This window comes from Lipotes vexillifer, unplaced genomic scaffold (genome assembly GCF_000442215.2).
Source record: "Lipotes vexillifer unplaced genomic scaffold, Lipotes_vexillifer_v1.1 scaffold500, whole genome shotgun sequence".
Lineage (NCBI taxonomy): Eukaryota > Metazoa > Chordata > Mammalia > Artiodactyla > Lipotidae > Lipotes > Lipotes vexillifer.
Window position 1 is genome coordinate 1,093,880 of NW_006778765.1, and position 13,173 is coordinate 1,107,052.

A 13,173-nucleotide genomic window follows, 5' to 3' on the forward strand; every position below is an offset into this window, starting at 1 on the left:
TGGAATTCCTGCTGAGCAAGGGCTCTGGGCTACCATGCATTAGAAGAGGGACTAGAAGCTTCCTTCGAGTAGCTTTTTACAGAAGACTAAGAAAGTGCCCCTGTGGCAAAATGGGAGTATAATTTTAGAGACTGTGCAAGAAAGCATCCCACTTCCAACACATACACACACGCACACACACATCTGATGTTATACAGCCCTAAGAAACTTAATAGGCGTTTTGAATCCTGGCTCTCCCACTTACTGTGTGACTCTGGACATTATTTCTCTCTTCTGTGCCTCAGTTTCGTCCTTATAAAATGGGACTCATAATACTTACCACTCTTAGGGGTGTGGTGGGAATTTAATGAGGTAATACATGCAAAGCATGAATCAGGGGGCCTGGCAGATTGTAACAGAGTAATCAACATTAGCTGCTATTGTTATTAAGCCATTTCATAGATGAGGAAACTGAGGCTTGGAGAGAGGCAAGGCACAAGTCCAGGTGCTCACAAAGTGGAGACGTGAACCTAGGGCTCTCAGCCAAGGACCTCCGGGACTGTCAGATCATCTGTCTTTGGATTGGAAAGGGGTGGAAAATAGAAGCCAAGAGCAAACCAGAGAAGAGAAACAGGGGTTGGGGGCCCAGAAGGAAGGGAAAGCAGGATGTGTGTGGAGGTGAGGAGGAGGGTACCCAAGGGTCTTCAGTGGGTGTAGGATTTGAAGGGGTGGGAAGGGGAGGGAACCAGGTCCTCCCTCCTCCTGTTCTCCCACAAGGGGTCAGCAGAGGGCTCAGCTAATGTCCCTTGCCACACCTGGCTGCTTTAGCCCAGGTGGGATCCTCCCTGTCCCTGACTGGGTTCCTCCTCTTGCTTGGACCCTTACCTTCCTGGTGCCTGACATAGGCTGCTGGAAGGTGAGGCCAGAGCTGGGATTGGGGTTGGGAGTTGCAAGGAGGGCCTTGTCTGGGGCCTCAGCTTCCTTTAGGAGGCCAGCAGAGGGCACTGCCATCAGAAGCAGGGCCAGGACCCCTGACCTGGAAGGCTTGTTTAGGAGAAAGGAAGCAGGAGTCTAAACCATGAAGGCAGCTTCTGGCCTGGGGTTGGAGAGGCCTGCTCATACCCCTATTGCAGGGAATGAATTACCGGTCCTGCTAGTCCCAGCTACTGGAAGTGTCCAGCAGTAGCTTGGACAGGTGTGGCTGTAGCAGCACCTACATCTGCAGCCCTGGGGGTGCAGGGGCAGGGATGGGTAGGCAGCCTCCCACCTGCTGATGTCTGCAGGAGCCTCTGGGGTGCTTTCCCAGCACCCGCTCTTCACAATTCTCTTCAGGGCCCCATGTATTCATCTCCAGGAGCCCAGTTACCTCTCTCCAACCCCAAGTTGCCTGCCTCCTGCAACAGGGCCCACACCTCAACATCAGTCTGCTTTTTCCTTGTCTGGGTCAAAGCAAAGCTCAGTCCTTTATCCATAGGCTGCACCTGCCTGTTAATGATTCCTCCATATTCTGGCCCCTTCTCTCTTGCCAAAACCCTTATCATCTTCCAGGCATTGTGGCTTCGCATACATCATTTTTATCTGCTCATCAACCTTGTAAGGCAGGAATGAGAAACTGAGGCTCAGGGAGGTTTGCTAACTTGCCCAGGGCACAGAGTTAGAAAGTACAGGGAAGGCATTGACACTGTCAGAGTAAAAACCTGTGTCCCAGTTGCAAATACAGGACCTAACTCCCGCTTGTGGAACCTGGGCCATGCCCTGCTCTCACCTACCCACCATCCCACCTGGTCCTTGGCTGGACCCCACTCTTAGGGGCAGGTCCCAGGAATCTGGGGGTGGGAGATGGGCTGCCAGGCAGGCAGTGGTAGGCAGGAAGCCTTGTTTATTTCAGGTTCAGGCATCCAGTGGAGACCAACTCTTGGCCTCTCAGGGCTATGGAGCCCTCAAATCTGGGTCTTCCTGGGGGAGTCTTTTCCCCCTTTCTCCATCATCCCATCAGAATTGACTCCGGGGTAGAGAGCTTAAGAGCCCTGAGCATCCCACTTGCCATCTAGGGCCTCCTTTTCCCTGTGCAGCCAGTGGCCAACCTCTCTCCACCCAGGACTTGGGCCTTCCCTTAGCTCTCTCTCTTTGTTACTGCCATGAGTCTGAAGGGAGACAGCAGAGGGGTTCAGGTGTGGCTCAGGACCCTGGTGCCTTGGCCCTGGGTCTTTCTCAGCCCTTGGGAAGAGATAGAAAACTCCCTGCCACCAGGGGGAGGACACATCAAGACAAGATATAGGTCTTGGGCTTCCCTGGTGGCGCAGTGGTTGAGAGTCCGCCTGCCGATGCAGGGGACACGGGTTCGTGCCCCGGTCCAGGAAGATCCCACATGCCACGGAGCGGCTGGGCCCGTGAGCCATGGCCACTGAGCCTGTGCATCTGGAGCCTGTGCTCCACAACGAGAGAGGCCGCAACAGTGAGAGGCCCGCGTACCACACAAAAAAAGAAAGATATAGGTCTTTTGGGAGAGGGAGACCTCAGGGCCAACCACATGGGCACTTGATCCCAAGGTCCGATAGCTGTGGGGGCACATCCGTCTCCAGCATTTGACTTGGTCTCTATCTTCGCCCTCTCTACCCCTCCCCCAGGTGGCCAACCTCCTGAGGCTATTTCAGATCCCTCAGATCAGCTATGCATCCACTAGTGCCAAGCTGAGTGACAAGTCCCGCTATGACTACTTTGCCCGCACAGTGCCCCCTGACTTCTTCCAAGCCAAAGCCATGGCTGAGATTCTCCGCTTCTTCAACTGGACCTACGTGTCCACTGTGGCATCCGAGGGCGACTATGGCGAGACAGGCATCGAAGCCTTTGAGCTAGAGGCCCGTGCCCGCAACATCTGTGTGGCCACCTCGGAGAAGGTGGGCCGTGCTATGAGCCGCACAGCCTTCGAGGGCGTGGTGCGAGCCCTGCTGCAGAAACCCAGTGCCCGCGTGGCTGTCCTATTCACCCGTTCCGAGGACGCCCGCGAGCTCCTCGCTGCCACCCAGCGTCTCAATGCCAGCTTCACCTGGGTGGCCAGTGATGGCTGGGGGGCCCTGGAGAGCGTGGTGGCAGGTAGCGAGGGCGCTGCTGAAGGTGCCATCACCATAGAGCTGGCTTCCTACCCCATCAGCGACTTTGCCTCCTACTTCCGGAGCCTGGACCCGTGGAATAACAGCCGGAACCCCTGGTTCCGCGAGTTCTGGGAGCAGAGGTTCCGCTGCAGCTTCCGGCAGAGAGACTGTGCAGCCCACTCCCTGCAGGCTGTGCCCTTTGAGCAAGAGTCCAAGATCATGTTTGTGGTCAATGCGGTGTATGCCATGGCCCACGCGCTGCACAACATGCATCGTGCCCTCTGCCCCAACACCACCCGCCTCTGTGATGCAATGCGGCCTGTCAATGGGCGCCGCCTCTACAAAGACTTCGTGCTCAACGTCAAGTTCGATGGTAATGGTGCTGTCCACCAGGCAGCTGGCCCTCGGAGGGTGAAAGGGAACAGGCCCTCAGGTTCTAGTACACGGCTAAGAAAACATAGCCCAGAGCAAGTAAGGGCATTACCCAAGGGGCTGGTGTCAGAGCCAGAACAAGGACAGCTAGGCAGAGAGGACTCCAAAAGGAGCCAGGACTAAGGTTCCACTTTCTGAGTTCCTTCCAGAGATGTCTGGCCTGGTCCTTCACTGTGAGGATCTCTGGTTCCTGCTTGGGCCTTGCCCTTTATCTCCTGTCTCTTTATCATGCAGGGAGTAGGGATCAGGAGACCTCAAGCCCATTGTCAGGCAGCAAAATATCAGTGAGAGTCAGAAGGAAGGTGCATCAGGATGACACACTATTTTCCAGGAAAATTTCTATTCCTACTCTTGGTTTTCCACTCAAGGTGGCCACAGTCTCTTCAAACCAAAAGTTACTTTAATAGAAGTTCCAGCTTCAAGAAAAATAAATGCCTCAGAATCATCATTGTGCTTCAGGAAGAATCACTGTGGGAACAGTGAGAGAGGGTGCCAGGGCTGACAAACCTTGGAGTACTGGACCAGGATCAAGAGGAATAGTAATTCCAATAAGACTGACATTCAGAGTTATGGGAGAATCAGAGTGGGGGTTAGTGTTGCATTTGGGTCTGATTGGGTTGACATTAGAACAAGGCTGAATTTAGCCTGCTGGGCTAAGTGGAATTTATGGTAGGGCTCAAGTTGGATTTTGAGGACTTTTTTGGGTAGAAAGAGTAGGGGCTGCGGGGGACCTGCATTCAACACCAGGCTGCACCATTCACCACGGGGCCTTAAGTACATGATCTGCTAACTTGAACACCATTTCTCACTGGGACCTGGGATGACAGGGGTACCTGCCTTCTGAGCCTGGCTGAGAGATGTGAGGTTCACAGGGGAATGGGGATGGGGAGTAGAGTGATTTGTGAGCTGCCTGCCAAGCATATTCTGGTGAACATTGGTGGTTCCAGGTGACCACTGAGGTTGGGATTCAGCTTGCACTGGGATCAGTGTTAGGATTGTCCGGGGCTGAAGCTGGGGATGTCATTGATGGGATTAAAAGTAGGACCAGGACTAGACCTAAGGTTGAGTTTAGCCTTAGGGGGTCTCCATGGTAGGTTTGGGGAAAGGGCTGTGGTGTGTGTTGGGATAAAGTTGGAGTCTGGGGTCTGGGTTGGAAGGTCTAAGGCTGGGTTTTGGGAGTCATGGTTGGGGATTGGTGTGGGCATTAGGTTTGTGGAGGTGCCTGGATTTTAAGGTTGGGGTTGTATTTGGGGCTTAGGGTTGGGGTTTGTTGTAGCCTCTCATTTAGAAAAATGGCTGGGGTTAGGCTGGCTTTAGTGCTGGGTTGAGGATCAGAAGGATGAGGGCTGACCTAAGCTTTGGGGTTTGAGTTCTATGTTAGGGTTGAGGTCACATCAGGATGACCCACCAATCCAACCCTCTCTTCCTTCCCTCCCCGACCCCAGCCCCCTTCCGCCCAGCTGACACCCACAGTGAGGTCCGCTTCGACCGCTTTGGGGACGGTATTGGTCGCTACAATATCTTCACCTATCTGCGGGCAGGCAGTGGGCGCTATCGCTACCAGAAGGTGGGCTACTGGGCAGAAGGCCTGACCCTGGACACCAGCCTCATCCCATGGGCCTCCCTCTCAGCCGGGCCCCTGCCCGCCTCTCGCTGCAGTGAGCCCTGCCTCCAGAATGAGGTGAAAAGCATGCAGCCAGGGGAGGTCTGCTGCTGGCTCTGCATCCCCTGCCAGCCCTATGAGTACCGGCTGGATGAGTTCACCTGTGCTGACTGTGGCCTGGGCTACTGGCCCAATGCCAGCCTGACTGGCTGCTTTGAGCTGCCCCAGGAGTACATCCGCTGGGGCGATGCCTGGGCCGTGGGACCTGTCACCATCGCCTGCCTAGGCGCCCTGGCCACCCTCTTTGTACTGGGCGTCTTCGTGCGGCACAATGCCACCCCAGTGGTCAAGGCCTCTGGCCGGGAGCTCTGCTACATTCTGCTGGGTGGTGTCTTCCTCTGCTACTGCATGACCTTCGTCTTCATTGCCAAGCCATCCACAGTGGTGTGCACCTTACGGCGCCTCGGTTTGGGCACTGCCTTCTCCGTCTGCTACTCGGCCCTGCTCACCAAGACCAACCGCATTGCACGCATCTTCGGTGGGGCCCGGGAGGGAGCCCAGCGGCCACGCTTCATCAGCCCTGCCTCGCAGGTGGCCATCTGTCTGGCCCTTATCTCGGGCCAGCTGCTCATCATGGCTGCCTGGCTGGTGGTGGAGGCACCAGGCACGGGCAAGGAGACAGCCCCTGAGCGGCGGGAGGTAGTGACATTGCGCTGCAACCACCGCGATGCAAGCATGCTGGGCTCTCTGGCCTACAATGTGCTCCTCATTGCGCTCTGCACACTCTATGCCTTCAAGACCCGCAAGTGCCCTGAAAACTTCAATGAGGCCAAGTTCATCGGCTTCACCATGTACACCACCTGCATCATCTGGCTGGCCTTCCTGCCCATCTTCTATGTCACCTCCAGTGACTACCGGGTGAGCTACCTGCTCCAGGGTGGGCTGAGGCCTGAGGGTGGGTGGGGGGCAGGGTGGAGTGGGACACAGGACCTTCTATTTCCTGATATCTCATTTAATCTTCTGATAACTCTGAGGCTCCAACAGGTTAAATCCTAACCCAGGAGCACACAGCTTGTGGTGGTCCAGTTAGGAGTGGACCTCAGGGGAAGGTGGGAAGGTTGAGTGGGGCCTGGGGAAATGTCCATGAAGGTGGAGGAATTAGAGCTGAGAAGAGATTTCAGGACTCGGATGTTATCTCCTAACCTGGGTGGAGGTGGAGGTGCCAAAATGTGTCCAAATGAGCAGAGGCTCTACCCTGCTCCACTGAGGAGTTGGCTGCAGAAGGGGAGCCCTGGTCTCTGCTCTTGTGGAGCTCCCGGACTAGCAGGGTGATTGACCAAAGAGCTGCTGACTGGTTTAAGTTGACAAAAGGCCCCAGTGAGAATACAGAAGAGGGAGGTGTGTATGTGGTGGTGGTGGTGGTGTGTGTATGAGTGTGTAGGAAGTCAGAGAGGGCTTTTTGGAAGAGGGGTTCTTGAACTGGACTCTGCAGCACAGGCAGGTGGGAATAGGTAGGGTGGAGGAGGTGGGGAGGGCAGCCAATATGGAAGCTGATTGGAGCAGAGGGTCTGCATTGCCCTCCCCCTCGCCTGGAGTTGAGGTGGGGGTGGTGTACATGGTGGAAAGGTAGGCAGAGGTGAGAGTGAATGGAGCTGTGCAGTGTGGTGTGGTGCCCCCAGAGCTGTGCGACTCTGGGATGGAGAGATGAAACCAGGGAGGTCAGGAAAGGTGAAGCAAAGGGGGGGAGGAGATCTGGGGTGTAGGGTTCAGGAAGGTCAAAGCAGGTGAAAACTGTACCCCAGTTGGTGGCTTCCTAGCAAAATTCCAACTGGCACTGAGCGCTCAATGTGTCTCCTCAGCTTCAAGGGGCAATGGCTGCTTCAGATGGAGTGGTCAGGGCAGGCCTCCCCAAGGAGGTGACAGGTGAGCTGAGCTCTGAACAATAAGGATAATCTTGGGTAATCCTCACAATTCTGGAGTAAATTCTGTGGCTCTCCCCATTTTACAGATGAAGAAATGGAGACTCAGGGAGGTTCAATTCCTTGCCTAAGGTCACTCAGCTTGGAAGTATAGAGCAGGGTCTGAGCTGACAATTTTAACAATTAAAGGAGCAGGAAAATTGAGGCAAGAGCCCCTGCAAAAGCACTTTCCCTCAGGACAGAGGTACGGTGGGCAGTGCCGGTGGCCAGGGACGGCTGGGCGTGGCTGCTCTTGCACCTGCTGGGCCACCTGCCTGGGCAGTGGAGGCCAGAGCTGGGGAGGGAATCTGCTCTGACTCAGCCTGCATTTGCATATGATTTGCATTTGCATGCCAATCATAGGTGGCTAAGGACTTACCTGGCATGTACACACACAGTACACACACACACATGCACGCACACACGTATCCCTACGCTCACACACGTGCACATACCAGCACACCTGGCAAACATCCACATCTTCCCACACGTCCATATACATGCATCCTATACTTACACACACAACTGCACACTCTTACCACCCCCTAGACACACATCCCCCCCGTACAGATATTCATGCCCTTACATGCATGCACTCCATACCTGCACCCCTACACACACCCGCACACACACACATGCCTGCACACCCACTCCCACATGCACTCTGCATGTTCACCCCCACAGCTAGAACTCTGGTCGTCCTGGAAGACGGTGCACTGGGGCTGATGCTGGGGCTGTGCCCAACCTTCCTAAAAATTCTTTGGAGCTTGGCAGACGGACCAAGGTCCAGTGTTGGATGCTTACGGTCTCCCCTGCTCCTTACCCCACCTTCTGGGCAGGGTTGCTGGGGCCAGGCCCAGGCCTATGGGACAGACTCATCCTTGACCTCTCCCATCACAGGTGCAGACCACCACCATGTGCGTGTCGGTCAGCCTCAGCGGCTCTGTGGTGCTCGGCTGTCTCTTTGCGCCCAAGCTGCACATCATCCTGTTCCAGCCACAGAAGAATGTGGTTAGCCACCGCGCACCCACCAGCCGCTTCACCAGTGCAGCTGCTAGAGCCAGCTCCAGCCTCGGCCAAGGTCAGCGTCCATCTATTTCTAAGACCCCTCTCCACCTGTGCCCCCTCTCCCCACCTTAGTTCCTCATCATGGGGGCAATTCCCTGGGTTGCTGAGATTCCTTGGCTGGGGGTGAAGTGCCCCCTAGATGAGGCTGGACAGGCGAGGGTGTGTGGGGGGTGATGGTGAGCTGCTCTCCGCCGCCCTGCTTCCCTACTGTATAAGGGACCTTGGGACTGGCCCCAACCTCCAGCCTCCTTTCCCTAGGGTCTGGCTCCCAGTTTGTCCCCACTGTTTGCAACGGCCGCGAGGTGGTGGACTCAACAACATCATCGCTTTGAGGATCCCCACACGCCTGCCCCGACACGGCTGCTTCCCAGAAGCCGGCACAGACCCATGTCCATGGCCAGGAGGAAGATGGCTGGAGCACTGCAATAATGCCAACCCCTTGCCCGCCCCCAGTGCCACTTACCAACCTATTCACTCCAACCCTTCAGAGTCAGAAGTCAGGGTCCTTGGTCTGGGAGCCTCTATAACTGCCCTTGCAGCTGTGTTCCCTCCTTGCCAGGCCCAGGACTTGGAAGGGAGCAAGCCAGGGTCCACTCTGCACTGGAACCAGATGGCTGAGGACTGAAGGCCCCAATCCCCAATCAGCAAAGGTGCTTCCAGCCCTGCCCCTCCCTCCTTCTAGGGCCTTTTAAATTTTTTATATAAGTTATTCTGGGATGGGGAGGGGGGTCAAAATGGGGGCTGTCGCTCCCCCTGCACAGTAGTTTGTCCTGTAGTTTATTTTGTATTATCTGTAAATAAAGTGTCTTTATTAAAAAAAATATATCACTCTTTGCCTCTGATCCAGGAAGGCCCCTCACCCCCACCACAGCCTCTCAACCTTCATTTTGCCAGTATTTGTTCACTCTGCTCTGTGCCTATGCTAGGAGGATCTGGTGGCCACAAGACAGACCCAGTCCCGCCTGGTGGAGACACGGAAAATGAATAAGCCATCCTTCCTTGAAAGGAGCTGCTTGCTACAGACAGGCCAAGGCACTACTGGGGTGAGGACGGGAGATTTAAATGGACACAAGCTCACCTGGCAGTCTGGGGGAGGACGTGGACGATGTGGGTGATGGAGCAGGCGGGGAAGCTGACTGTGACTCTTGGGAACTGTGGGCTTTTCCATTGTCTGGCCTGCCTGGCACTTGGAGGAGCCTTTGGTCAGCTCAGAGCCAGGCTGAGCGTTTGGGGTGGAGGGAGCCAAGAGGAGGCACAGGCTGGAGCGTCGCCTGTTCATGTGGTGCGAACAAAGCCAGGAAGAGGGCGTGAGGAGGGAGGAGGTGAGGTAGGGAGGGCAGTTGGAGAGACCATCTGCTGTCGGACCCGGTGAGAGGTGGGAGAAGGGGGCCTTTTTCCCATCCCTGGAGGCGCTCGCCCCGCGGTGGGATTGTGGAGCCCAGCGCCGTCAAGCAGCCCCCGCGTTTGCAGTTTGGGACTCACCAGCAGAGGGCGCCGAGGCACAGGCTCGGACACGACTCAGCCAAGCAACCGCTGCCCTCCTGTGGCCTAGGAGGCAGAGGGCACGCAGCTACCGCAGGAGCAGAGGAACCTGACATTTTGGGGGAGGCCCCAGACTGTGGTATCTTAGAGGGACGAGGTCCTGCACTGAGAGACGGGCAGACCAGGGACATTTGTTTTTTGTTTTTTAAATTTATTTTTTCTTTGGCAGCGCCGGGTCTTAGTTACGGCACACAGGCTCTTCCTTGTGGCATGTGGAATCTTTTAGTTATGGCATGCACGTGGGGTCTAGTTCCCACAGGGCCCCCTGCATTGGAAGCACCGAGTCTTACCCACTGGACCACCAGGGAAGTCCCGACATTTGTTATTTTTAAGTGAATTCATTTGCATCTATAGGCTGGTAAGGCTGTGGAAATTTGGGTTAACAATTTAAGAAATGAAAACAGAAAAACTGAAAAAAGAAAATTGCAAGAGTGGCTTTTCCTCTCCAGCCAATATATGGGGTGTAGGGATGCCAAATAAAATACCGAATGCCCAGTCAAGTTTGAATGTCACATGAACAATGGAAACCTTTTTGGTATAAGTATATCTCATGTGATATTTGGGACATACTTACACTAAACATTTTTATTGTTTATCTGACGTTCCAATTTACCTGGGCATCCTGTATTTTCACTTGCTCATTTTGGCAACTCTACTGGGGTGTCTCTGCCCCAGATCCCTGCCCTGAATGACCCAGGCCTAGGTGCAGCCCCTAGTGACCAGACATCAGGGCGCTGCGCCCCATGGGAACTGTGGTGCTGTTCCCTGCTTCCAGTGTGGCCTTTTCTGGGTCTTCATGCTAAACTGGATCCAAGGAACATTTGCCCACCCTCCCAGGCCCTGGGCAGGCCAAGACAGGGCTCTGCAACTGAACAACTCTGCAACTCCTTTTGCAACTGAAAAGCAATCCTCCTTCGCATGGCTCAAGTATATTTTCCTTAAAATGTAATAATAATAATAAGTTTAAAAAGGTAGTAATTAACATGGTTCATGGCTAAAACGGTACAAAGTGTATTCAGTGAAGACTCTCCTTCTATCCCTGCCACCCATCCAAGGAGAGGGCCCAGAGGCCTGGGAGCTGGAGGCAGGTGAAGACTTCCTAAAGGTCAGTCCTCAAGTCTGTGGACCACATCCCTTTCCTTCCTCCCTTGCCATCCCCACTCCCCGACAGTGTTGAAGGTGGAGAATCTCTTGTCCTTCACTCCTTAGCTTTCAGTCCTTATCACACATTACTAAGACCAAGCGCCCAGTTCTCCCCCCAATCCTAAGTGTTCTGGGTTTACGTCCCTGCTCCCTTCTCCAATGCCACATTCATGTCCACAAAGCCCTGAAAGGGGTGGGGGCTCAGAGGCCCCCGAGACAGGGAGGTCAAGAAAGCAAAGCCAGGATTTACTTAAGCAACAGAACGCTCTGAGAGCGGGCAGGCTCAAGTGCGTAGCTGGGCTGAGCTTCTTTGGCAAGCCAGTTATGTGGGGTATAGAAATGAAGGAATGGAATATTCACTGGGGAGGATTCCCTGATTTTCATCCCAGCTCCACGTTCCCGAAGGGAGGAGGGATTTTTGTCCTTTAGTCTTGATCAGAAGTGTCATGGTGTCGATGCATGATGGGAACTTCTTATCTGCAAGGCTAATTTTATTGTAATGAGAGCATAATGAGCAAAATGTTACCTTCAGATTCCAGAGAGTCCCGCCTTTTCCCACCTTTCTTTGTCTGGCTCCAGGACACTTATCACCCCAAATGTGTGGTTTCCTGTCAGTCCTGAAGTTCCTGCTTTTCTTTGTCTGCCCAAGGACCCCCACTGTTTACAAGATGTATGGTTTCCTGCCATTTGGCCTGTGTCCGCCTTTCTCTGTTCACATCTAGTTATCTACCTGCTCTAACATTCCCCCTTCAAGGAATCTGGACCCTTAAAGTCTTTCAAGGGGCAAAGGGTCGATGGTCCATCTTCTGTAACTGCTTCAAGCTGAGCATGGGTGTTGTCTCTACCTATGGGTCCAGGTCTCCTTGCTGTCTGTCAGAGATAGGGGTTTGGGGGTTGTTTACAGTGGCGGACGTGAAGAGTGGGGAGTAGAAGGAGGCAGCATGCTTATCCAGTGGATTTTGATAGTCCTCATCTTCAAGTGGGATGGTTTGAAATCCCTGACGTATCATCATTTGAAGCTGGAGTTTTCTGAAGCTGTGGGATTTTTTTCCCTTGGCACCTCAGGTTACGCTATAGCAGCTAACAGGGAGAAACTGGAGTATATCTGAGTGTATTCATTATATTAAACATTAGTCTGGAATATTGTCCAATCCCTCTGCTGGCCTTCTTTTGTGTATTGTTAACTCTATTATTATGCTTTTATTGTGAGTTTTAGTTTTATTTATTCCAGTCACTAGGTTCTTCCACCAGATAGTGACGCTCCCCACATATTAGATATTGGCAGTCTGGTTGGTGTCTGTCACCTAACTGTGATTACTAAAAATTAGAGTGTGATTGTAGTATGTTTCATTAAGCCATTGTAATTCTTGTCTCCAGATGCTAATACCAGTAAAACAGAGGCTAACTTTGTCTAAAAGCTGAAATACCCTTCCCTCTGATTTGGAGGAGGGTGTCTGTTCTAGAGAGTTTGGCCTCCAGTTGGTTTCTACCCCAGTCCTTCCTTCCTTACTGCACTGGGGTGGTAAATGAGAACCCAAAATATTTTGCTGTTTGCCCCATCAAGTCCCTCAAGGAGGTAGGGAGTCCTAAAAGATGTAGGTCCTTTGGGGAGGTACAGCTGTGGGGGTAGATCCAACAGTCAGAAGAGTTAGTAACTTTAGCAATGGCATTCATGGTGCCAGATAGTGGATGTTTGTAAGCTGGAGCTGTGACTACGTGAATAAGAAGGGACTTCCCTGGTGGCGCAGTGGATAAGACTCTGCGCTCCCAATGCAGGGGGCCTGGGTTTGATCCTGATCAGGAACTAGATCCCACATGCATGCCGCAACTAAGAGTTCACATGCCATAACTAAGGAGCCCACCTGCCACAACTAAGACCTGGTGCAACCAAATAAATAAATAAATATTAAAAAAAAAAAAAAAGTGACGCTGGGTCTGTCAGACCTCATGGTTGGAAGTTGCTAGAAAGATGTGAGGGGATGTTTCAAAAAAAAAAAAGGAGGACCATTAGGATGGGTGTGGTTAAAGGAGCCATGACTTCACGAGAAGCAAAAGAGCAGAGATACAGGGAGTTAACTGGAAAGGGAGTGTATTGACACCTGGAAGGGAAGCCATTAGCCTCCTTTAAGGTGATTTTTAAAGGAGTGACAAACTTTGTTTTCCCTGGGTTTCCCTGATCCGAGACCTGTGGATCTATACGTTTTTCTGTTTGTTTTTAATTTGGGGGGAATATTTGGAGCTGGATTGTCCATAATGCATAATCCAGCCAAAAGTAGGCCTTGCTTTTGGTTTTCAGGGAGAGTAAGAGTTGCCCCCAAGGCTGAGAGAAAATCCCTTCCCAGTAAATGGACTGGGG

General features: G+C 53.3%; 1 protein-coding gene across 1 annotated transcript in view; it reads left to right on the forward strand.

Moving 5' to 3' along the window:
* GRM2 (glutamate metabotropic receptor 2) overlaps window positions 1-8,749 on the forward strand; it is an 11,201-nt gene extending 2,452 nt beyond the window's left edge. Inside the window, exons 3-6 of the mRNA XM_007451828.1 lie at window positions 2,607-3,444; window positions 4,949-6,024; window positions 7,965-8,145; window positions 8,391-8,749. Of these exons, the coding sequence (XP_007451890.1) occupies window positions 2,607-3,444; window positions 4,949-6,024; window positions 7,965-8,145; window positions 8,391-8,464 (2,169 nt within the window). The 3' untranslated portion in view covers window positions 8,465-8,749. The remainder of the gene's footprint in view (window positions 1-2,606; window positions 3,445-4,948; window positions 6,025-7,964; window positions 8,146-8,390) is intronic.
* Window positions 8,750-13,173: the final 4,424 nt, after the last annotated feature.